This window comes from Emys orbicularis, chromosome 8 (genome assembly GCF_028017835.1).
Source record: "Emys orbicularis isolate rEmyOrb1 chromosome 8, rEmyOrb1.hap1, whole genome shotgun sequence".
Lineage (NCBI taxonomy): Eukaryota > Metazoa > Chordata > Testudines > Emydidae > Emys > Emys orbicularis.
This window is the reverse complement of record NC_088690.1, coordinates 112808325-112834122: the sequence shown is the minus strand read 5'-3', so window position 1 is coordinate 112834122 and position 25798 is coordinate 112808325. Positions and strand designations below refer to the sequence as shown.

Here is a 25798-nt window from a genome sequence, read left to right as displayed (position 1 = left end):
TGGCCGCGCCCACCCTGCCACCTCCACCAGCAGCACAATAATGACAATGCCCCCTTGTGCCCCTCCCCGGCCTCTCCCCAGGCAGGTGCCAGCGCAGGGGGCGATGGCAACGACCCCCTGCCCCATTAAGTCACAAGTTCTTCCTGCAGCCCCGCGCCCAGGGGCCTCGCCGGAGGCCGCATTGCTGTATCGCGTCCTGTAGTGTAAAGAGAAACTCATTGTCCTGCAGCCGCCCGGAGCCGTGTGCCCCCGGCCTGGCTTATCGCCCTGCGTCCCTCCCAGCGCCATAAGCCCGGCTGGCCCCGCGTCCAGTCCCAGCATGTTTCGCTGAGCCGAGCAGCCCGGCCGGCGGGAGCCCTGGTGCGGCACGCGCCCCCGGGGCTGCTGTACATTCGCTTGCACGCGCCTCCCGGTGATTCTGCGCCCGTCTTCATGGAACTTTTTTTGATATTCTGATGGATGGTTTATGCCTGTGTGACCCCCCCCCCCCCGTGTGGCTGTCGTGTCTGTGCTCTCCAAACACCCCGATAAGAGACACCCCCCCGATGCGGTGTTGTGACGTGGCATGGATCCCCTCCCCCTCCCATGTGTGCAACGCGGGGCAGCTGCCAGTGACACAGCTGCCCCGTCCGTGAATAAAGCCAGATCTTCTCTGTCGCTGCTGGTGTGGGTCTGTTGTTCCTGGGGGGGGGGGGGACGCCCTGCAGGGTCACGGTGTGTAACCCACAGGGCTGGGCATGGGGGTCACACCCCAGAAGGGGCGCCAGCCACTTGCTTCCAGCCCGGGGCGTTTGGGCTCAGCCCAGCCCCTAGGGGACAGGCCTCTTCCCTGGGGGGCAGGGGGGAGCATGACTCAGAGACCCCCACACTCTGGAGCCAGGGATAGTCCCACGGCTGCCCTGAGGTAAAGGGCCCCAGCCCCCACTGCCCCACAGCTGGAGTGGGCACAGCACTCCCCCCAGGCCCCCGTGCCCAGCTCGGTGCACACTCAGCAACCCTCCCCCCCGTGGGAGAAAATCCCACCAGCTGCAGCCCCCCCCCTGGCATTGCAGGCCTGGGGATTAGCCCCCACCTCGTGCCGGCAGCGCCAGGTGCACTGCAGCCTGTGAGCGCCCCCAGTCTGCACCCCGCAGGGATCCCCTCCCAGCACCAGAGCCCCTGGCTGGGGCACAGGGACAGGGCCCCATGGGCAGCTGCTGGAGGGGGAAGGGCCTGGCCAGGTGCACTCTGGGTGGTTGGCTCCGAGCCCACCCCCCCCTTGCCATGGGTCCCAGCTCCCACAGGGCAGGGGACAGGCTGTCTGGGACCCCAGCCCCAAGGGGTGCATGGCCCATAGGAAGCAGGTGGCCTTAGCCGCCTGCGTAAGAGATGGGGAAGCAGCAGGCATGAGGCTATGCAGTGACGTGCTGAGCCTCCCGCAGGCCCAGAACCCAGGAGTCCTGGTGCCCCTAGGCCCTGCCTCTGCCCCGTGGCTGGAGTTCCATGCTGCCGTGAAGGGCTCCGGGAGAGGGGCTGGCCAGAGGAATCCTGAAAGGCCGTGAGGCAGGTGCCGGTGGGGGCGGCCGATGCAGGTCGGTGACTTGACAGAGAGAGTTCCTGGTGCTATGATGCCCCTCGCCTGTGCTGGCCGCAGAGCTCAGCACCCCACTGCCACCCGCCAAGGGGCCAGACCCCAAGAGCACGTGAGGGGCAACGCTTCAGCAAAATCCTCCTTAACCCTGCGTGGTCTCGAATACACCATGCACAAGGAGCAGAGGTGGGTCCCTTCTCTCACTCCTGGTCTGCCTTTAAGGTCCCGCACCTGGGAACAGGACGGTTCTCGCACACCCACGATCTGAGCTGGGCCTTCGCAAGAGGTGCGCACGGCCCTCTCCGCTCCGCCCAGCAGCCCCTCGCACAACTCAGAGCTCCTGTCTCTGCAGGGCCACTGCTCTGGGCCCTCATCATCCCTGACTCGGCCAACGCCAGCCAGCCCGAGGGCAGGGCGCAGCCCGAGACCGGGTGAGGCTGTGAAAACGGGTAACCTAGGGCAACCCACCTGGGTTGAGGACTACGAGCCACCATTAGCAAGTCCTAGGGCACTTGCCCTTCGATGGGGGGCACTCGCCCTTGGGTCCCCACCTCATGTTACACCCCCCAAGCCAGGCCTGCTGGTCACCGTCCCCAGCACAGAACGGAAGGGGCAGCAGCCAACAGCCTCAGCACACGACGGGTTCGCTGGTGCCTGCAATCCCCTCTGCAGCATTTCCACACAGGCAGCAGAGCTCCCCGCAGCCCCTGGCGCCCCAGCTCCTGGCACCATTACACGGTGCCCAGCCCTGCCCCTGAGCGAGAACCGGCTCCCTCTGCCCTGGAACGCAGTCAGGGCCCCAGGAGAAAACCCTGCCAGCGGCCGGGGCGGCCACAGGCAGCAGCCAAGGGCGCAACAGACTCTGCACCTTGGTTCAGTGTGCAGGAGCCCCCCGCTCCCTGCAGCCCCCCAGCCAGCAAACCCACTCAGCAGCAAGGCAGCAGCCCGGGGGGGCCGAAATCAGAGGGACCCTTTCCCACCCAAGGGGGACAGGGCTAGAGAGGGCAGGGTCCAGGGGAAAAGAGGGACACATCCCAGAAAAACACAGAGGGTTTCCATTTCTTCTAAGGCCGAGGATGGAAACAGTGGAAATTTGGGGGAAAAGTGAAAAGAAACTTGTGTGAAATGTTCTCTCCGGAGGAGCCGTGAAAGAGGGAGGAAAGACGGCGAAACTGGAGCTACGCCAGCACTTCCAAGAGCACTTTAGTAACTGCTGAAGTTATACTGGGCTGTACGGTGGTGAGGTCTGTCTAGAACGACAGCACACAGGGCGGACCATGCACTGTTAAAGAGGCCGGGGTGGCTCTATACTCAAATTGCCTGCTGCTCCTTACTCTTGTGCGCTGGGATCTGAGTATGGGGATATTCCTTCTCTAGAACCACGACTTCCTTCTAGGGCTGCAGGATGATGGCAGGGCGGGTCTATTTCCATACTAGTGCTGAGCCCAAGGCTGTGACCTTCCCCGGTGTTGACACCAATATTGATGTTTTCTATTTTCAACATCTCCGATTTTTTTCTCATTCGCCCTCGGGCAAAAACAAATCCACCTGAGTGTGCAGCTGCGGCTCCCCCCGAACACGAGCCGCACGTGACATCATTACTCCATCAAAGCGAAAGAATTTATACTTATTTCCTAAATCTACCAAGCAACACTGTGGGCTACCTCCATTCTACACCGTACATTGCTCGTTCTTAAAGAGCAAATCAAGTTTAGTTTTGACAAACAAGTAACTACGGCAGATATTTCAATTTTCCCAAAATCTCCAGTAAAAAAAAACCACCCAAAACCCTGAACCTGTTTTCTCCATCCCTTCACCGTTCCTGGAGACGTCCTGGCCGGCCGGGCTGCAGGAGTACAGCCGGAGGGGGGGGAGCTCAGAGGCAGGTGGGAATGCCATGAAAGCCAAGGAGCAGAAAGTCAGCGACACAGCCCAGGATGGTCGGGGGCAGGGGCGCTCGGAGTTTCACTGGCTGCTGCAGCGCTATGGGCATCACCACGCGGAAAGGCCCTGGGGGGTGGCTTGCCCTGTACAGCTGTAGGAAGCCCAGCAGCTCTGGCTGCCCTCTCCAGAGGAGCTCGCTGCATGTGAATGCCAGGAAGGCCTGGCCTGCCCGCTGCGGGGTGCGGGATGTCACCAGCACCCTGCCCTCCCGAGCTATGGCAGCCCAAGAAGCAGAGTCAGGCAAGGAGAGCACCAGGTGCCACTGCAGGGATGGGCAGGGACGGCAGCGTCCAGCTGCAGGAGGTGACCCAGGCAACCCCGAGCACCCTCAGCACAGCTGCACCCAAAGCCCAAGAGGCTCTCAAGGGGTCTGGGCGGAGCTGGAGTCGCCGTGACGCACAGCCCCCCCTCGCTCCCCCCGAAGGGAAATGCTGAGACCCTGGGGGTGGAGGGGGCATTGCTCCCAGTAAATGGTTTATGAAGAGACAATGCACTGCCGGGGTGACACTCCCAGAACTAGGTGACCCCACGGCAGCGGCTCCCCGTGCAGTGTGGGAGGGCTGAGGTTGCAGCCACAGGGACAAACGTGCCCTGACCCCCCCCCCCCCCCCAGCACATCTCCCCCCCCCCCCCCCGAGTCTCTTTCCGGGAGCGTTTCAGGCGTGGGCAGGTGGCTGTGCCCTTAGCCTGGGGAGGGAGGGAGGGAGGCCAGGGGACAGCTCACGTCAGTATGCAAACCCAGCTTCATTGTACACCCTGAACACCTTCTCGATGGCGCACAGGTAGGCAGCGGTTCTCTGGTCCAAGCCCAGGTTGTACCTCGTGGCGATGTTCATGATTTGCTAGAAAACAAACAATGCGCAGAGGCACAAGGGCTGAGCCGGGCAACCGGGCAGGCTGGGGGGCAGCGTGAAATCCAGCAGCCGCCAGCAAGCCTGGGCCCATAACCATCCCTTCTGCAGCTCCAGCAGCAAGAGCCCTTCTGGGAGGAGGCCCCGAGGGGCAGGTCAAAGCCAGGGTTTCAGTGGCAGCGGAGAGGCCGTGCTGGGAAAACAGGGTTGTTCCGGGCAGGCTTGGGGCTGCACCAGCAGGGCTCTCCCAGTCGCAGGAGCAGCCTGATGGAACGATCCTAGCGCTGCTAACACACCCAGAGCCCCCCACGCTGCACTGGGTACGGGCCACCCGAGCGCACGCAGGCCGGCTAAACACGGCACCCCACGGCAGCGCATCGCCAGCGGGAACCCCCCGGCCTTCAGTCTGGGCAGCCCCAAGTTCTACCCAGCCCTCGACAAGGGCAGTGACAGCTGTCAGTCACTTCAGGGCGAGGCTGGGCCGGGCCCAGCAGTGAGAGCGTGAGTGGGTGAGGCCTGGGAGGGGCTGTGGTTCGAGCAGCCCTGAGATCGCGACTGAGCTGCCAGGCCTCACCCTGCGTGCCGATAACAGCACAGCGCCACGGCCAAGGGAAGCTCTTTTCTAGGGCTACACCGGGAAAAGCTGCGAACTAGGCCCCAACCAGGGGCGCCCCCGCCGAAGGGAACGGACCAAACCGCAGCCCTGGGACTGATCCCCAGGGCCCCGGTTTGGAGCAGCTCCCGAGCCCGTGTGAATACCCAGAGAGGGCGAGGACTGGGACTCGTTAGCACAAGCTGCAGTGACACCTGGGGGACAGAGGCACATACCTGGGCCGAGCGGTCCATAGTGTAGGCCAGCCCCGAGTGCACGATATCCTTCTCGGAGGCCCCCTGCAAGGGGAAACCAAATGAACCCCTTGACAGGGACGAGGTCAGCATCACCCGCCTTGCCGAGCCGGACAGAGCCTCGGGGTAAGGCAGCACGCTCTGCGGAGGGGCTAGCAGCGGGCTGGGTGGCCATGAGGCTGACCCTGTGGCCGGGTCTCCTGCTGCTTCTCCGGGGATACTTCCCTGGCTCAGGGGTTGCCCCCGATTTACAGCAGCATGACCCTGTCGGCCCAGGTCTCAGATCACTGTATCTCGTTCTCCGTCCCACGCTAAGCCCAGCCACTGATCCTGCAGCAAAGCCCTGACCCCGTCAGTTCTGCAGGGCTCTCCTCTAACACCGACTGGTCCCCAGCCACTTGAGCACCTGGCCCCCCTTTCCAAGGGCTGGTCCCTATGGCCTTGGCTTCTCAACCCAGCGCCAAGCCCGCACCACTGGGTTTCCAACACAGCCCTGGCTACAGGAACCTGGGATCCCAACCGCTGGCTGAGCTCCAGGCAGCCAAGGCGCAGGCTGCCTGCAGCCAAGGGGCCAGCATGCCCCCTCCGGCAGCCCCCTCCTTGCCATGGAGCTCAGCGTGCGGGGCCGCCTTTGTCCCTCACCCTTCCGGCCATTTGTCCTTAAACCGCTCGGTGAGTCTGCACAGGCCAGTCCCAGGGCATTTCCACACCAGTGACCCTGGGGCAAAGGGGCTGGTGTAAGGTCCTCCCAGGAACCCCAAGCACGTGGGGGGCCTACACCAGGTGCAGCGTTCTGTGGGGAGTGGGCGTCAGGGCTGCAGCCGGGTAATTCTGCACCCTGGCAAAGACCCACGGGCCCCTTGCAGCAGGGGCACAACTTGGGCAGCCCTCAGAGCTGTCCTGGCTTTTACCACGTCAGCGCCCGCTGCACTCAAATAAGGGAGGTCTCTGTCCCTGCACCGGCACCGATCTGGCCCACAGCTCCGGAGGGAGGCTGCCCTTTCCCCAGCGCCACAGCAGCCCCCGCCCTCCAGGGGAAAGGAAACGAGCCGAGAGTCCCTGCTACCCAGGAAAAGCCTGGACTTACTGCCACCCTGGCCTGGAACTCCGGGGAGGGGACGATGGGGATCTCCCCGCTGCCCTTCCCAAGGGTCCGCTCCAGGCTCTGCTGGACAGACATCAGCAGGTGGTAGTTGGAGTCCCGCTCGTACTTGAAGGTCAGGCGGCCATAGCTCACGTGGTTGAGGTTCTTCAGCCACTCGAAGAAGGAAACGGTCACGCCGCCCGCGTTCACATACAGGTCCTGCGAGGGGAGAGGCCGCGATGGCACAGACCCGCCAGAGCGAGCCCCGTCAGAATCCAGACACATCACGGCGCAGGCCACTCTTCCGAATCGGCGGACGCTGCCCACCCTCCCACCGAGCCCCGCTTGTGCACCACAGCTGGATTTGGCTCTACAGCATCCTGTCCATCTGACAGCTCTCAGCCACTGCCCCGGCTCTGGCAAAGGGAGGGGAAGTCTGCTCAACCCTGCCTTGCTAGAGCATCAGGGCTGAGCAGGGACCACCATGGGCCCAGGGAGAGCAGAGGAAAGCTCTCCCGCCTGTCTACACCGCACCCTGGGCTGACTCGCAGGGGGCAGGGTGAAGAGGCGTCGGCCGTACCGGGATGACGAGGATATTTCTCTGCAGGAAGATCTCATGGGCTGCTGGTGTGGTGGGGCCGTTGGCAGCTTCGGCGATAATCTGTGAAGCACAAATGGAGGCACAAGGCAGCCAATGCCCAGAGGAGGTGGACACGGGGCTGCAGTCGCGATGGGAGACTCACTGCGGCCTCGTTCCCGTCTCTCAACAAAGGTTATTTCTAGCAGCCCTTCCCAAGGGCACTGAGCACCAGCAGGCAGCTACTGCGGGGGCTGCTCAGGCTGCACCACCAGAAGACAAGAGTGGTAACTGACCAGAACCTGAGGGCTGCCCAGAGTGTGTGTAAAGTAAAGACAACTGCAGACCTAGGGCCTAGAGCGACCTGCTCCACCATGAGCCACATGGAGATCACGCCTGCTGGGACCTGGCGTCTCCATGGGCTGCACCTGGCCAGCAGGCCCATGCTTGGGCTACCCCGACGTACTGCATTTGTTTTGTTGCCTAGTGGAGAGTGACCAGACCTCCATGTGCAGGGGATACGGATCTCCTTCCCCCTCCGAAATTTCTCTCCCCACCTGTGGTTTCCTGACCCTTTTCTCGCCCTCTGGCAGTGCCCTAATGTCTGAACTGGGGCTGAGGGTTAATTTGCGGAGAGGCTGCTCTAGCAGCTCCCCACTCCCTCCCAGCACAGTGAGACGTGAGGGGTTGACTCACCACACACGCTTGATTCCACTCGAGTTTCCATAAGGAACTTTGACCATGGCAACCGGTGCCTGGACGCCGTAACAGCGACTCATCACCTCTGCCTCATGCTCCAGCACCATGGGAATGCTTATCTGTATTCAAATGAACCCATCTGCCCATATTCCCTCTGCACAATCGCAGCGAGGAAGGGCCGGCTCAGAGTGCAAGGTGCTGCACGCTGCGTGTTGACAGTGAGTCTAAACTGGGTCGTTTATATACGGAGGGCCAAATTCTGCTCCCCGGTACCTGGGGCAGCTCCCATTAATTCGGGCTCTCCTGCATGAGCGTTCTTTGCACTGCGTACCTTGGCTTGGACCCGATGCGCGTTCTCCTTCGTGAGCTGCTTCTCGATAGCAGCTGGGATGAGGATGTCACAAGGTACTTCCAGGACGCTGCCTTCGTAAGGCTCTGCTTTTGGAAAGCCGACGATGGTGCCATGTTCCTGGAACGACAGGGACAATTCAGCAGTGGCCAGCCAGGCCTGCAAAGCCAGCAGCTCCTCTGGGGGGAGGGATAGCTCAGTGGTTTGAGCACTGGCCTGCTAAACTCAGGGTTGTGAGTTCAATCCTTGAGGGGGCCACTTAGGGATCTGGGGCACAAATCACTACTTGGTCCTGCTAGTGAAGGCAGGGGGCTGGACTCGATGACCTTTCGGGGTCCCTTCCAGTTCTATGAGATAGGTATATTTATTTATTTTATTTATTCTACAAGTGGCCCACAGCTGCACCACAGCACCCTGCCATGGCCGGCTTGTGCTGACCTTTGTAGACGCCTGAGCCATAATCTAGAGGAGAGGAGAGGAGCAGCTCACTCCCCACATTTCTTCTGCATCTCAAACTGGGCTGGACACTCCCCCCCTGCCCATTAAGACCACATTTTTGTGGGTCTGGATTGAACCTACCATCTTATAATCTTGTAGTTCCTTGGGATGGATCCCGCTGGAATTGTAAATAGCACCATCCACCTCCCCGACAGACACACAGCACGCTCCGTGGCGGTGCAGGTACCTCATGGTGTGCAGGCCCGTGTTGCCAAAGCCCTACAAGGAAAGAGATCAGAGAGCCGCTAAGTGGGGGAATCCAAACACACTGGGATTTCCACACTGGGGCCCTTTAAGGTGTTTGGAGCTGGGCACTACTCGCTTTGGAAATGCCTAGCAGCCATCTCATGGGAGCCAGTGGCAAGGGCACTCTGGACCGTGTGGGCTAACGAGATTCCATTAACGAGACTCAGTCTTTGGAGGGCTGATGGGTACTCAGCAAGTTCTGGCACTGTAGGTGGCCCATGGTGGGTGAAGGGACCAGTCACGCAGCAGCCTAGGCGTTTACAATCACTTCCCCGATTTGCAGTCATTGCACTCCTCAGCAGGAAGCTAGAGTGTTCTACTTTACCAGAAAATGGCCCCAGACCAACTCCTGCAATGGGCTTTCCCCTGGATGGTCAAGGCAGGCTAGACATTAGCTGAAGGTTAGGCAGATCTTTTATCCTCCTATGCTGGTTCAATTAACTTCCAAGAAACCAGAGGGAGGAAGAATTATTGCAGGTAAGGGAGACCTCGTAATGGTGAGGTTCTTGGCTATTAGCAAGGATGCACCGGGATGCGGTCTCCAGCCCCTGTTTGCCAGAAGCTGGGAAGGGGCAACAGGGGATGGATCACTCAGTGATTCCCTGTTATCTTCATTCCCGCTAGGGCACCTGGCATTGGCCACTGTCAGAAGACAGGATACTGGGCTAGATGGACCTTTGGTCTGACCCAGTGTGGCCGTTCTTATGTTCTTCCCCTTAAGGCAGGTGTCTCCCCCCCCCCCCCCGGATCCTAGCTCAGCTGCTGGCCAGGATCAGGTTCTTAAAGCAAAGCTGAAAACCAATTTCTTATTTAGCAAAAACAACTTCCACAGAAAAACTATAAAGGTGAAGCAGCCAAGGGCCTCTCCTCTCCTCCTCTTCATTAGCCCAGTAAGTGAATTAGAAAGTGTTCACAATCCCTTTGGAGATTGCTCAGAATAGCTAATTCAATGGAGGTGACTCCTGGAGCCATCACTTCCTTGTACAATCTCAGCTCGGCTGGCGGAGTCCTGTGGCCCGAGGCACAGAATCTCATAGGTCACAGCATATTTCTCTTGAACTGAAGCAGCGGCTGGGAGACAGCCAGCTTCAAGTCCCACGGAAAGGGAGCTCCATTAGTAATGGGTAATTAGGGAAGAAAAACCAATGTCCAGCAGCCGCCAGTTCCCCGCCCAGCAGCACTCCCATACAGGTAGTCACCCTGCACAAAGCCCTTAATTTCAGATGCTGAAGAAACGGGCGTGTGCTTGTCACACAGCTAGACACACCCATGCCGTGAACGCAAATGGACACAGTGCAGCTGTCACAACTGTCAGCTGAATGTGAAAGAGACCAGGCTTAGAACGCCCGAGGAACAACAGCCTAATGACCAACCCTGTCTTTTCAGATTCATCACCCACCAAATTCCAGCCCAGAAACCTCAGGGTGCGAAATGCAATACAGGTGAGCCACACCTTCCTCAGTTGTTGATTAAAACATGACCAATGTATTCCAACCAGACCTCAGCAGCTCCCCCAGAACAACCCCATCCCTGCTTGGCAGTACAGATGCGAGGTCTGACAGGACATACCAGGCCCATTTCGCTCCTGCACACAGGCTACAGCGCGTTTGCATTTGTGGTATTAGTAAAATACTGGAGTACCTTGCCTAGAATGGACCATGTAAAGCAGGGGGTGTGCCGGTAAGTGAAAGGACCTCTCCAATTCAACACTGAGTATGGGAACAGGAGTTTTAGCATGTTATGTTTTCAGGACCCCAGTCTTCCTGCAGTCTGAGAGCGATGGGCATCAGCGACTGGAGGGTCAATCCGCAGAGTCGCTACGCAGCTTCGGTGTGATCTTGCTGACAGGCTCTCCTAGGTACCACAACGTGGTGAGTAGAGAAAGGCCTGGAAGTCTGACAACACTGTCCATACACTTGGGTAGGGCACAGCAGGCTCCGAAAGACATGCCGACTATGTTCACACTAGAAACATACAGCGGCACAGCTGCACCCTCAGCCTCAAAGGAAACCTGCACAACAGATGAGCCTGGGAACTTCAATTCATAACTCTGCTAGACACGAAAACTCATGGACCGAATAGACACTGGATTTATGGCTTATTACAACAATCTGTGACCCACTCAACCCTGCCACCCCTCCTTTCTCCCCTATGACTGGGGAGACGTTAACAGGCCACTTCACCTTAAACGGTCTCTTGAAATGTGTGTTAACTACTTATGCAAAAAAAAAACCAAACAAAAAAAAAACCAAACAAACAAACCTTACTATGTTAGTCTATAAGGTGCCACAGGACTCTTTGCTGCTTTTACAGATCCAGACTAACACGGCTACCCCTTTGATACTTATGCAAAGCAAATTTGTTCCACCTCGTCTTTAGCTGTGCCGCTCGGAGCACCTTTCCCAGACCCGCAGAAGGGCTCTGTGTAGCTTGAAAGCTTGTCTCTTTCCCCAGCAGAACTTGGTCCAATAAAAGACATTACCTTCCCCACCTTGTCTCTTATACACCGCTACCCCGATAGAACGCGGCCCGATATAACACGAATTCGGATATAACGCGGTAAAGCAGCACTCTGGGGGGAGAGGGGGGAGGAGGCTGCGCACTCCGGCAAATCAAAGCCAGTTCGATAGAACGCGGCCCGATATAACACGAAGTCGGATATAACGCGGTAAAGCAGCGCTCCGGGGGGGAGGAGGCTGCGCACTCCGGCAGATCAAAGCCAGTTCGATAGAACGCGACCCGATATAACACGAATAACGCGGTAAAGCAGCGCTCGGGGGGGGGGGGAGGAGGAGGAGGCTGCGCACTCCAGCATATCAAAGCCAGTTCGATAGAACGCGGCCTGATATAACACGAAGTCGGATATAACGCGGTAAAGCAGCGCTCCGGGGGGGGGGGGGGGAGAGGCGGCTGCACACTCCGGCGGATCAAAGCCAGTTCGATAGAACGCGGTTTCACCTCTAACACGGTAAGATTTTTTGGCTCCCGAGGACAGCGTTCTATCGGGGTAGAGGTGTACCTGCATATGGTCAGGCACAAGGAGAGCCTGTGTACATCGGTTCAGAAGGAACACAACCACGGGACACAGAAATCACAGGACCAGAGTGAACTTCCTACAACAGAGTCCAGAGATGCTCTTTTCCTGAGCTTTGACTAGGGAGACTCAGCTCCCCGGCCACAGGCTGCTTCATCATCCTGGAAAGCTTTTTGTCAGAGGACTGGGTGAGGAGGGAGTGTGTGCGTGAGTAACGCTGCCAGAGGCAGGCGGCACATTAGCACTGGACTCTCCAGGCCACTGTGATGAACCCAGAGCTCAGGAGCTGTAAGTGCTCCATTGCCATTTGGCAGGACAAATGCTATGACATCCAGCAGGACAACGCCGGGCTGATGCAGGCAATGTTTGGAAAAATAAACAACCGAGCTGGATCAGCAGAGTCGGAGCATAGCGGCATTTGGCAAGGAGTGAGTCGGCAGCACCAGGAGAAGAGGGAAGAGCTATCGGAGACACACAAGAGGGAAGCATTTCACCATGGTTCCAAGGCAGGCCCTGAACTGGGATCTGCAGGGAAGGTGGAGAGAGATGCAGAGCAGGCAAGCTGCCAGGTTGACTGCACACAGACACATCTGGCTAAATCAGGCTTCCCTCACCTCTCACCCAGCACAGAGACCTGAGGACACCAGCCCTACAGCGGCTCAGGTTAGACAGTGGGGATTTGGAGACAGACCCACCAGGGTGGAGGCACAGAGTTACGCAACATGTTTGATTTTCCAAGGTGCTTAGCACCCAAAGCTCCCACAGACTTCAACTGCACTTGTGGGTACTTTTCCCCTCTGAGAATCGGACCCTGGCTTACATGCAAAGCCCTGAGAACTCCCGGATTCCATGGAATTCTCCCCGTGCCACAGAATCATGCTCCAGAATCTCAGCTTTTTTTTAAAAAAAAGATGTTTCCAGGCCTTATGGTTGCAGAGATAGCCTTGAAAACATGAGCCGAGTGTAACCGATGCAGTCGAGTACCTACAGTCTGCAATCGCTGCCTGCCTGAGTCTGCAGAGAGCCTGAAACAACAGCTCTAAGAAGTGCTAACCACCCCATTCATTTGAAACTGGGACCTGTGGACTCCATAGTTCCATAATATGGCAGATTCCCAAGATGCAAAATTTACCATTTTTGCTCTGGCATTCACCATTTTGCTGTGGCTGGGCACCTGGTATTTTGTTCACCATCTCCCTGCCCTGCTGGGACCTGCTGTAGCTGTATCTTTCACTGCAGATGTCCTCAAAAGGGGAAGCAGGATTACAGCACGTGCTCTCTGCACAATTCCAAGCGCAGGGGTCACGAGGCTAGAGCTGCCAGGGAGCTGACCCGCTGAAGCTAGCTCCAAGCCCCACTGCTTCCCTGGTTCATATGGAGAGAAGAAGGAGATTCATCCATGAGCCATCGCTGCATGTTTGAGCGGGCTGGGGAGCGTGGGAATGAGAGGTGCCTGGCAGCAGAACATATGAAAATCAAAGAGAAAGCCCTGAGAGTTACTGAAGAGCATTATATAAAAGCTAGGGATTAGTTATTACTATTAAGTTAACACTGGTGTAGTGGTTATCACAAAACGTAGGGATTCCTGCAGCAGACTCTGGTCCCGCACACGGGGTGTGACGATGCGGTTCTGGCGGAACCCAACTGAGAGTGCCAACTCAGGACAAATTGCTCAAACAGGGCAGTTACAGCCCAAGGCTGGGGTTTTTTCCACCTCTAAGGCAAACCAAACCAGCCAGACTAAGAGGACTTCGGTCTCACCCCACTGGCTAACCGCAAGTCTCACAAGCAATCTCCTTAGACACTCCAGTTTCCCAGTATTACCACCAGTGCCACTCGTTATGGGGACAAATGGTTATGAAAACCAAGACCCCAGTAAAAGAAAAAGGTTCTCTCGATCCCAAAGGACCACGCCCCAGACCCAGGTCAATATACAAATCAGATCTTACCCACAAATCACGCTGTTGCCAATCCTTTAGAATCTAAAATCTAAAGGTTTATTGATAAAAGAAAAAGATAGAGGTGAGAGTTAGAATTGGTTAAATGGAATCAATTACATACAGTAATGGCAAAGTTCTTGGTTCAGGCTTGCAGCAGCGATAGAATAAACTGCAGGTTCAAATCAAGTCTCTGGAATACATCCCCCGCTGGGATGGGTCCTCAGTCCTTTGTTCAAAGCTTCAGCTTGTAGCAAAGTTCCTCCAGAGGTATGAAGCAGGATTGAAGACAAAATGGAGATGAGGCATCAGCCTTATATAGTCTTTTCCAGGTGTAAGAACACCTCTTTGTTCTTACTGTGGAAAATTACAGCAAAATGGAGTCTGGAGTCACATGGGCCAGTCCCTGCATACTTTGATGAGTCTGAAGGCATATTTGCCTTCTCTCAATGGGTCCATTGTATAGCTGATGGTCCTTAATGGGCCATCAAGCAGGCTAGGCAGAGCTAATCCCAGCTTGTCTGGGATGTCACCCAGAAGCATAGCATAAGTTTGCAATACAGACAGTATAGAGCCAATATTCATAACTTCAACTACAAAACTGATACACACATATAGACAGCATAATCATAACCAGTAAACCATAACCTTGTCTTAGACACCCCATTTGACCCCCTTTATACAAGATTTGGGTGCCACTACAGGACCTTGGTTGCAACAATGATCTATATGGTCCCAGTTTATGTCAATAACGTCACACCCCCAACGCAAAATTGATGCAGGAAGGGATGACACAAACATCACTGACTGCATCCCAAGAGCTCCCCATCCTTGGGTCTGTCTCACTACAGCTAGTATTGGGTTAGAAGCCATACCAGTGTACAACAGAAATGGTTTATCAAAGTCATGTTCAACAACATGATTGAACCTCTTTATAAACTCAAGGTAAAACTTAGTTAGAACAATAGTGGATTGGATCTGCTCTGGCAGCATGGTTCCTGTATGTGTCATGTGATCTTGCCAAGAGCTAAAGCAAACAGCTACTTTATCCATACAAGCTCGGGCAAATGTTTGGAACCCAATTAACATCAAATAAATGCAGATATTAATGTTCTTCATAGTACAGGAATCTTGGCATTTAGCCATGAAAGCAATATGGTAGTGTGCCTCAGTCTTCCTTTTCACGCAGCACATTAGGTCTGGAATGTCTTTTTCCTTGTGAAAAGTTCCAATATTGTTTACAGGCATTAACTGTGAAACATCAGTATAACAAGGCCTTTTAACATAACGTGTGTTCTTATGTAGTTCTTTTAACATGTTCAAGGGATTCTCCAAAAGATTAGGCACATTGTACATTTTTACAGCTTGTGGCAATAGCAACACATTTATTACAAAATTTACCATTAGCAATAACAACAAGTTCATTGCAAGTGTCCATCTACAATCGTGTTTGTCATGCCACGCCTTTGGCTCAATACCATTGGAGTTTGGGCATTTTAGGGTTAACCTGTGGCTTCCCTTTGCAAAATTCAGTTTTCTCTTTCCTCCTTGTCCTGCAGGATCAAACCCGGATTTCTCTTGCTTAACAGAATTCACTGGCTGATGGGGTGGGCTCTCTGTGCTAACAGCTTCCGCTCCCAGCCAGGCAAGTAATTTGCACTACCCCAGACCAGAGCCAGTCCCCCAGTTTCCATATTCGTAACTGCTATCATTTCCAAGGCTGGACTCTGTCTTAAAGAGATACCACACAAATCTAAATAGTCTGAGGGTGAGAGTTTGCTTGCTCTCTCCCGCATCCTCAAGCATTTAGCCATAAAACTGCTCTGCTCTGACACATCAGTAACCAAATCTGTCCTCAGACCTTGAAGCACAAACTGCTCATTTAAAGAATCAGAATGGAGACATTCCTGTTCCAACACCATTGTCTCCCCAACAAGTTGGCCCCACACAGCCACTTGGTTATAGGGCTGCCTCAATTCCTTAACAACTTTTACTTCCTCTGAGACCTTCTCAAAGCTACCCACACTGGATCTTTTACAAGGAAAGTCAGTGGATCCATTCACAACAGACAACTTCTGGCTGCTGGGAACTGAAACTTCCTTGATTAAATCACTCTCACACCCTTCAGTTGCAGGGAACTGCTTGTACAGATTACCATGAGGATTCCTTTCCCCAGGAGCTTTTCTAAGCAGCAATTCCCCCCTCACAGAAATTCTGCCCTTACCCTCTTCACCTAGGGCTTGCTCTAAAGGAACACTTTCCTGAGCAACAACAGACTCTGTCTGGGTCTTACTTACATTTACGATCACCTTTGGCCCATCAGGCAGATTTCTACACAATCCCCTTTCAGGCAAACCCCTAGACTCACTAGATGAAAGGTTAGAAGCATTCTCCTTTCCTTTGCCACACACAAGCTTAGGAATTTTGTCCCTTTTGCTACAAGTTGCTAAACTGTCCGTAGGTACCACAACCAAATTACCTTTCTGCTCTCCTTGTGCCCTGGCTAGGGTATCACCCTGATTAGACAGAGTTGTTACACCCTTCTCCAACCACACATGAGCAACAGGCAAAATACAAGCACCAGAACTGTCTGGTCTCTGGGATTTTGCTAAGACACTAACTGGATGCAACCTAGTTACAGTGCCATTCTCCCCAGCAGACACAAACTTAGGACCATTTCCTTCCTGGGCTTTAGTTGAATCCAGAACCAAATCTGAGACAACTGCACTATTCTCAACCATCACAGGCTGAAAGGCACCTTCTGTCTGCTCCACAGACAAAAAAGAGTTGGAGACACATTTTCCTTTACTAGACAGAGTTTGGGATTTCATTTCCCTTGTCCCAGCACACAGGGCTGTTCACAGACAACTGCTTGGAGACTGGGGTAGCTTCCTCCATAGGCAAGTCAATACCCCTGACAGACACAGGCACATTTCCTTCACTGTCACTATTCTTCACACAGGAAACAGGTAAGGTATGGGGACACTCATCTTCCACTCTCCTTGCCTTCCCAAACTGCTGACTAGATAAAGCCATCAGCTCACAAGACTGCCTAGGCTCATCCAAAATCTCCTTGTTCTCCTCTCCCTTCGCTTGATCTAATTCCAGATTTATTTCTGAGACATTAGATAGACATTCAGAAACTTCATTCACAGCCAAACAGCTACTTTCCAAAGACAAACTTTTGGAGAAACCCTCCATAGGCACAACCTTAGGATCAATCCTCTCCTGTGCCTGGTTTGTGTTAACTTGACTGACCATAGCTTTAATATCATTTCCAATCATAATATCCTTAGGGATTGTGTCTTTTACTCCCACAACCATGGTGCCCTCAAATCCCTTCCATTTCAGGTGGATTTTAGCCAAAGGCACCCTGACAAAATACTCAGATAAGGCTACAACAGTCACATCTTCACCTGGCCAATAATCTTCCTTCCTGACAAGGCTTGCTTTAACCAAAGTGATATCTGCTGCGGTGTCCCTCCATGCCATACACCTTACTCCATTCACTTCTGCACTGCTAATAAACTCTGCATTATTTCCCCCATATTTAGCTTTAATGTGAGTTTTAAGGTCAAATTCTTCAGAGACCACAGAAACAGCATTTGCACACAGGGCACCAATGCTGGGCTCTGTGTGGCTTGCCTGTGAGTTTATAACAACAGGGTTAGCATTTGCCGTGGCATTTGGGGTTGCTGGTTTTGGGCTGCCCTTCAGTGTCGGGCAGTCTGGTCTCATGTGGCCCAGCATACCACAGTGATAGCATGTAACCTGTTCCATCCTGGGATGCGAGTTCCTACCCTCCGGGCCCCCTTGAACTCCTTTAGAAGAGTCGGGTTTACTTTTAAATCCTTCCCTCCTCTTGAACTGGGGAGAATGGTGATTAGTTTTTCCCGGGGGTTTACACCCTTCCCGAGCCCTGTTTTGGGTATGGGCATCCGCAATCTCTGCTGCCCGTAGGACTGACTCAGGGTCCCTATCACACACAGCTGCTCTCACATTGTCAGGCACAATGTCTAAGAACTGTTCCAAAGTTATTAAATCCAGCAGTTTTTCAAAACTCCCATGCGCCTTGGCTCCCATAACCCACTTTTTAACAAAACCCATCAGCTTATGAGCACATTCTACAAAAGTACAATCCTTAGACATTTTAAACTCTCTAAACTTAACTCTGTAAGATTCAGGAGTAACCTTGAACCGCCTTAACACAGAATCCTTAAACCGCCCATAATCCAAGGCTTTTTGTTCCCCCAATTCATTAAATACCTCCCTGGCTTTTCCAGTCAGTCTGGTCAGCAGGACAGGCATTCGCTGACCCTCGGGGATCTGGTACAGATTGCAGAGGCGTTCAAAGGTAGACAAAAACTCCTCTATATCCTCAGTATCGTTGTAAATGGGACACATCCTTTCCCAGTTTTTCTCATGGCGGGGGGGAAGTGGAGTACCAGGTGGGGATGACTTTCTCCGCTCTTCCATTACTTGGAGCTGAAGTCTGGCCGTCTCCTGTTCCATCCTGCGAATCTCCTGTTCAGCAGCGAGCAGCTCTAGACGCCCCTTACGAGCTCTCTCTTCTCTCTCATCTGCCTCCTTCTCTAATTGTGCTATTTTTTGCTTCTCCAGCAATCAAAGATCTGCTAGCTTCTGTTCATGCTCAAATTGCAGTTTACTTGTCGCCTTTTGCATCCAAATTTTTTCTGCATCTTCTGTAGCTTCATGTAAGGGCTGTGCTCTTGCCCCCTGATCACTGGCTATTAACAGATTTCTCAGTTCTTCCTTTGTAGCTTTCTTTCTAAAGCTTATCCTCTTTTCTGAACACAAATTTTCCAGGGCTTTTTTGCCAAGTCCCTCATATGCTCTTTGCTCAGCCATTGCAGCAGCTCTTTAACCAACAAAACTCTCAATCCCAAAATTCAGATTTGGATAGCGTGGGGTTCTGACCCAAAGCTTAATTGACCTGGTTCTGTGGATCCAAGCACGACTACGCCACTGTGACGATGCGGTTCTGGCGGAACCCAACTGAGAGTGCCAACTCAGGACAAATTGCTCAAACAGGGCAGTCACAGCCCAAGGCTGGGGTTTTTCCACCTCGAAGGCAAACCAAACCAGCCAGACTAGGAGGACTTCGGTCTCACCCCACTGGCTAACCGCAAGTCTCACAAGCAATCTCCTTAGATACTCCAGTTTCCCAGGATTACCACCAGTGCCACTCGTTATGGGGACAAATGGTTATGAAAACCAAGACCCCAGTAAAAGAAAAAGGTTCTCCTGATCCCAAAGGACCAAGCCCCAGACCCAGGTCAATATACAAATCAGATCTTACCCACAAATCACGCTGTTGCCAATCCTTTAGAATCTAAAATCTAAAGGTTTATTCATAAAAGGAAAAAGATAGAGGTGAGAGTTAGAATTGGTTAAATGGAATCAATTACACACAGTAATGGCAAAGTTCTTGGTTCAGGCTTGCAGCAGCGATAGAATGAACTGCAGGTTCAAATCAAGTCTCTGGAATACATCCCCCTCTGGGATGGGTCCTCAGTCCTTTGTTCAAAGCTTCAGTTTGTAGCAAAGTCCCTCCAGAGGTAAGAAGCAGGATTGAAGACAAAATGGAGATGAGGCATCAGCCTTATATAGTCTTTTCCAGGTGTAAGAACACCTCTTTGTTCTTACTGTGGAAAATTACAGCAAAATGGAGTCTGGAGTCACATGGGCCAGTCCCTGCATACTTTGCTGAGTCTGAAGGCATATTGGCCTTCTCTCAATGGGTCCATTGTATAGCTGATGGTCCTTAATGGGCCATCAAGCAGGCTAGGCAGAGCTAATCCCAGCTTGTCTGGGATGTCACCCAGAAGCATAGCATAAGTTTGCAATACAGACAGTATAGAGCCAATATTCATAACTTCAACTACAAAACTGATACACACATATAGACAGCATAATCATAACCAGTAAACCATAACTTTGTCTTAGACACCCCATTCGACCCCCTTTATACAAGATTTGGATGCCACTACAGGACCTTGGTTGCAACAATGATCTATATGGTCCCAGTTTATGTCAATAACGTCACACGGGGTCTTGCTTATTTCTGCAGGTACCGGACCCGTGAACCTGGGAGGGGCATAGCTGCAGGCCCCGAACTCTGAGCATCTGGCCTTAGTGTGTAACCAACATGCACCCAGCTACTGCGACATGTTTTGTTCCCAAGGTATTAAATGCGCAGCAAGCTGCACTGGGATGTTCCACGGCTAACACAGGACGCTGCACCAAACCACAGCACAATTCACAGAGCCGCAGGGGGTCAGCTGTTGAGGCCAACTGTCTTCCCATCTGGAGACGGGCTGTGTTCTCAATGGCGGACGGGAGGCTGGGAGATAAACGTCAGGCAGCATTGCTGGAGCTGAGCCTGAAAGACAAAGGCTCCTTTGTCGACATGGACGGAGGATGCGAAGCAGCTGAATTCTGCTGGGAACGGAGCGATGGCGACAGTGAAGACCACAAGAAAACAAGCCTAGTTTACAATGTTATGGCTCTGCCCAGTGCTTACCTGCAACGCAAAGGTCTTGCCAGGGAAACCAGGGCTCAGGCCAACGAGGTTCATGTAGAGAGTGTTGTTGATGTAGTTCTCAATCCCATGCAACAGACCACGGCCTGTGGCGGGGACTCGCCCATGGATTCCTCCCTGACTAATAGGCTTCCCTGTCACACAGGCATGGGCATTGATATCCTACAATTCCAAACAGAAGAGCAAAGGTCAAGCCCGCGTCTTGCTCGACTGGTCCAGGGAAAACAAGGCCCATTAGAGTTCAGACTTTCCTTGACCCACAGGCCCAGCCCAGTCAAAGATAAAGCAACTTTACTGTCAACCCCATTTCAGTACTAGACCCAGCTAGTCTGCCCCATCCCAACCTCAGTGGGAGGCCACCCCACAAGCCATGGGAACGTACCACCTCCCTAAAGGAAGCAGCAGTAGCTCAGCTTGCCGTAGAACAAGCCAACATTACCTTGTAGCCGAGAGTGCGGGAGTAGGTGTCGGCAATCCAGGACATCTCCCTTTCCCCTGTATTTATGTCAGGAGCAGCAACGTCAGTTCCAGGCCCTGCCAGGGATAACAGATCTGTCAATTCTGGTTCCTTCTCAATTCGGTCTCTTTGTTCAAACAGATCACAGCATCTGCACTTCTGAAGGGCCCGGGGATTACAAGGCCAGCTGAACCCAACGCACTGTTGCCTTTAGACGTAGCTAATGATCTTCCGTCTGCAACATGGCATTTCCGATCCACTCCGGTCACAGCCTCACTGCCCCTGGGCTTTGCCATGACTCTTCCCAACCGTCACACACCCATGGTGACTCCAAGATTCTTTGCTGTGTGACAACTCTCCCTTGATCCGTGTGTGTCACACGCCGAGGGAGAAGGAACTACGAAGCTTCAGATCCCACACACACACCCCTGGCTGAAAAGGCCGGGGGAATCTCGATGGAACGCAAAGGTCACAAATCAGTGGTCTGGTATTGTGTTATTTGTATGACCAGATCGCCTAGGAGCCCAGCCAGGGACCAGGACCCCCTGTGCTAGGTGCTGTACGAACACAGAACAAAAAGACAGGTCTTATCCTGGACGCTCTGCAGTCTAAGTGTACGCCAGGTGAAAACAAGACAATATCGCTCAACGTGACAAGCAATGACCCCAGCACACCTGCTGACTAGCCACTTGGTTCTCTGCTGGGTCCTTTGCCTACCTGCTAAGCAGTCATTTTTCATACAGCCCTGGAGGAAAATGTGGGAAGGAGCCAGCCTCACCTATAAATCCTTTCTTGGCCATTTCAACCGTAAACTGCCTTGTTATTTTCTCCAGCTCACCTTCCTGTGCAAGAACATCAACATTCAGCCATTACTGGGGCCCCCGAAAGAAAAGCAAATACCTGAGGTATGGCAGCCAGGAGGGGCCATATGCCTTTACAGGGGCAGCGTGTTCTGATGTCCACAAAGCTTCGAACATGGCTGAGGCGCTGCAGGAGTTAATGCAACTGGTGCTATACAGAACCAGGGCGCCCTGTTAGACTGACGTGGACAATGAATGCATGCTTGCTCGCCTCTGCTCACAGCTCAAGGAATGCCCAGCCCTTCAGCCCAACTCTAACTCACAACTTGCCCCGACACACCTGCTGGGACAGCTCCAGCCCCAGCCCCAGGCCCAGCCCGCAAGCGTGGCTTTTGTCACCCGCCTGGCTGAACATACTGAATCAAAGCTCATCAGCTCTTTCTCCCCCAGAGCTGCTTTTCACAGCCACTGGAGAGAGCTGCTCACCAGCAATGCCTCTTCCTTGCTTGTCAGAGTGCATTGCTAGGAATGGCTGCAGGAATCCCGTGCAAATGGAGCGTGAACAATAAAAAGGAAACAATGCCAACTTACTGAATACTTCTTTGGATCAATCTTCACGCCAGCCATGGCACCACCAAAGGGAACATCTGAAATTCATCAGGCAGCCAGATCAGTGACAAGCACCCCGACGTCCTGCCCTAACGCACCCTTTTGTTATGAAGCGGGGCTGTGCGAGTGACTGCCCCAAGTCTGCTGGGGCATCGCTCCAGAAGGGGAGCTAACCCAACGCACAGGAAGTACGGTTGGTAACGAGAGCACAGGGCCAGACCCCCATGCCACACTAACCTGTCACTGCCTCCATAACTACATCTGTAAGGCCCAGGTCCTAAACGAAGAATGGCTGCGAACCTGCACCTGTCACAATCCCCACCAGCAAGGACTGAATCCGTGACAACCAGGAGACACAAGATGTATTTCATGAGTGAAACCCCTGTGACAGGACCTCCGGGGTACAACCTGGGACTGTGGGATTCCTGTGCCCCCCTGTCTCACACATTGCTACGCCAGTGGCAAGTAGCCAACCCCTCCAGGCACTGTTATCACTCAGCCATCAGCACATGGAGCCCACCCCCAGGTAAATTGCACGAAGGCTCCCTTGAGCCACTCATGAATTATACAGAGAGACGCATCAGCAAATCACCCCCGCCCCCAACCTTGCACCCCAGAAATATACCATCTCACACTGCTCAAGACTCCCTGGGACAGCGCAAGCTCACTAATTAGTTTGCCACTCCAACAATGGGTAGGGGACGTACACCAGCCCTTGTTAACCTACCCCCACTCCAGCACTCACGTTTTTTCACAGTTTTTCAAGATAGAACAGAATTCCTTGATCCCACCACTCAAGAGGATTGGGGGCATCATCACGCACTTTACATAGCACAGTACATCTTGGCTAACACACACCGATCATGGTTACACGCGGCACTTTGAGAACAGGGCTCATTATCAAAGCACAGCATGAGCTCTCCTAGGTGATAGAAGTCTGGCATTCCACGAGCACCACCACCCCACTGACAGAGCCCACCGGGCGCCTTCCCAGCTCTCACTGACTTACCCACCACCGCACATTTGTATGTCATTAAGGCTGCCAGGGCTTTTACGTCATCAATGCTAATTGACTCCGAAAACCGAACCCCTGGGGAAAAGCAGAGAGACAACAAATGAAGGAGACCTGCCTATCCAGCAAGACAGTGGCACAGAGGAGAGTCAAAAAGGGCCCAATGCTGTGGCCAGCCTCTCTGCAACAGCAGCACCTAGTCACAGCTCAGATCGGCCATCGCTCAGCTCCACTTGTTCCTCTCAGGTGCTCTGAGAAAGGAAGGTTATTTCACGGGCACCAGACACCATCCAGATACAGCTGCTCAGGTTTCATTTAGCAACCTGGAGGTGGTGGAGTGTTTCCCCGCCAACACTCTTCTCATCTGAATGGCTCATGGAGAAGTAAGGTGGGTAACCGGCACCCTGCCCTGGCAGTGTTAATGATCAGGGGCGCTGCAGCGCCTTTAGCATCAACCCGGCTGGAGTGTTAATGGAGGAAGAGGCTGGGCAGGGGAGGCTGTGCTGGGCAGGGGAGGCTGTGCTGGGCTCGGGCCTGCCCCCCTTACCAGGCAGGAGATTCTGGCTGTGCTGGGCCCAGGCCTGCCCCCCTTACCCCCTTTGCAGGGCAAGAGGTGCTGGCTGTGCTGGGCCCAGGCCTGCCCCCCTTACCGGGCAGGAGGTGCTGGCTGTGCTGGGCCCGGGCCTGCCCCCCTTACCGGGCAGGAGGTGCTGGCTGTGCTGGGCCCGGGCCTGCCCCCCTTACCGGGCAGGAGGTGCTGGCTGTGCTGGGCCCGGGCCTGCCCCCCTTACCGGGCAGGAGGTGCTGGCTGTGCTGGGCCCGGGCCTGCCCCCCTTACCGGGCAGGAGGTGCTGGCTGTGCTGGGCCCGGGCCTGCCCCCCTTACCCCCTTTGCAGGGCAGGAGGTGCTGGCTGTGCTGGGCTCGGGCCTGCCCCCCTTACCCCCTTTGCAGGGCAGGAGGTGCTGGCTGTGCTGGGCTCGGGCCTGCCCCCCTTACCCCCTTTGCAGGGCAGGAGGTGCTGGCTGTGCTGGGCCCGGGCCTGCCCCCCTTACCCCCTTTGCAGGGCAGGAGGTGCTGGCTGTGCTGGGCCCGCCAGCCCTCAATCACCTCCCAGTGGCCGCTGTCCCGCTTTATGGGGATGGACACCTCCAGGACGTGGCTGCAGCGCTGGATGGTTTCCAGGATGCCCTGCACCCACTGCCGCTTCTCCTTCGCGGGCCGCGCGCTGCGGAGCTGCTGCACCAGGTCAGCCTCGGCCACGCGCATCGCCCGCGCGCAGAACGTCTCCACCATGGGCAGGAGGCCGGGCGCGTCGAGTCCGGCCTGGGCCGCGGCCGCCACGTGCTTCCCCCTGCGCCAGCCGAGAGCGCAGCCGCCTTTCCCGCCACCTCCGCCTTCCGGTGCGTCACGTCCGGTTGGCGGAGCCCCGCCTCCGTTCACTGGCTGCCATAGTAACGCGGCCTTACGCCGGCCCGCCTCTGTTAGGAGCCTGAGCCCGGCCGGCCCGCTCCGCCGAGCCGCTCCCACCGCCTCCCAGTGCAGCGGCCCGGCCCCCAGCACCCTCTGCATGGCCGCGGCTCGGGCTGGCCGGGGAGCCTGCTCCTGACACAGACGCGGGCGGGCGAGACGCGGACACCCTGATTGGCTGAGAGGGGGGCCAGGGCAGCGTCGGAGAGGAGACTCTCCTGATTGGCTGAGAGGCCTGGGGGCTGGACGTAAGATGATGGACGCTCCCGAATGGCTGAGAAGGAAGTGGGCGGGGTGTCATCCCACCTTTCGGATTGGCTGAGAGTCCGGCCAGCGGGTGACAAGGCGGGAAATGCAGCTGTGACCCAAGCACGTTGGGCCAGAGGGGAGGGGCGTGGCGAGGCCTAGTGGGCGGGGCCATTTGGGGGCAGGAGGATGGGGGAAGTGGGCTGTTGCTCCCAGCAGCCTTTGCTCCATGCTGCCCCAGGGCGGGCGGCCAAGGCCCAGCAAGGCCATGCCAGCCAAGTGGGCTGTGCCGGGCCCCGCCCCCGGGCGCCACTGCCCCCTGCCCCACAGGGCTCTCCACGGGGGGGCCGCTTAGGAAGTAGGGCGGCCGTGGCCCTTGGGGCCCGTGCGAGGCGCATGGTTTCTGGCCACTGGGGCAGTTCCTGGGATGAGCTCCAAACCGGCCCCACGGTTTGCTGCCCCGGGATGTACCGTGGGCACCTCTCCCATGCCCTGCTCTGCCGCCCAGCCAGGCTCCCCGCACCAGGAGAGCGTGCGGCTGTGTCGTGCTGAGCTGCACCCTGCACGTTCGCTCTGGGGCCCAACGACCACGGTTTGGAGGTGAAAGCCGTTCGCTGTTTCACCCCTGGCAGAATGCCCCAGCTGCCTTGGAGCTGGGGTTAGGACTTGGGATCAGGGGAGGAGTTTGACCATCCCTTGTTTTCCCAGTCTGAGCTCTGCTGGCTTGTGGAGACTGAACTCACCTCAAGCTGGTGATAGGTCATAGGGACAGGGCTTCCCAAAGTCGGCTGTTTCACAGTGCCAGGGAACCTGGGCGGGGGGATGCCAGATCGTGTGCACACGGAGAAGCAAGAGTGGTCACCCTAGCACCGTTCTCTGAGTTCACGGGCACCAACTCCGTTCATTTAAAAACATTTTTAATTCATTAGAACGGCCTCATTTTATATTTAATATTTGCCACTGGGAATTAGCTCTTAAGTAAATAACATGTTTTACAAAACAAACTTAA

General features: G+C 55.0%; 1 protein-coding gene across 1 annotated transcript; it reads right to left on the bottom strand.

Moving 5' to 3' along the window:
• Positions 1-4239: 4239 nt before the first annotated feature.
• LOC135882297 (glutamate dehydrogenase, mitochondrial-like) lies at positions 4240-24645 on the bottom strand. Its single transcript, XM_065409161.1, has 12 exons — positions 24129-24645; positions 23073-23153; positions 22046-22101; positions 21433-21496; positions 20637-20731; positions 20180-20359; positions 8500-8637; positions 7903-8040; positions 6876-6956; positions 6299-6514; positions 5194-5256; positions 4240-4356 (listed from the first exon to the last, which is right to left on the bottom strand). Exons 1-12 carry the CDS (start codon positions 24643-24645, stop codon positions 4240-4242), a joined length of 1746 nt encoding a protein of 581 aa, XP_065265233.1.
• Between the last annotated feature and the right edge of the window lie 1153 nt (positions 24646-25798).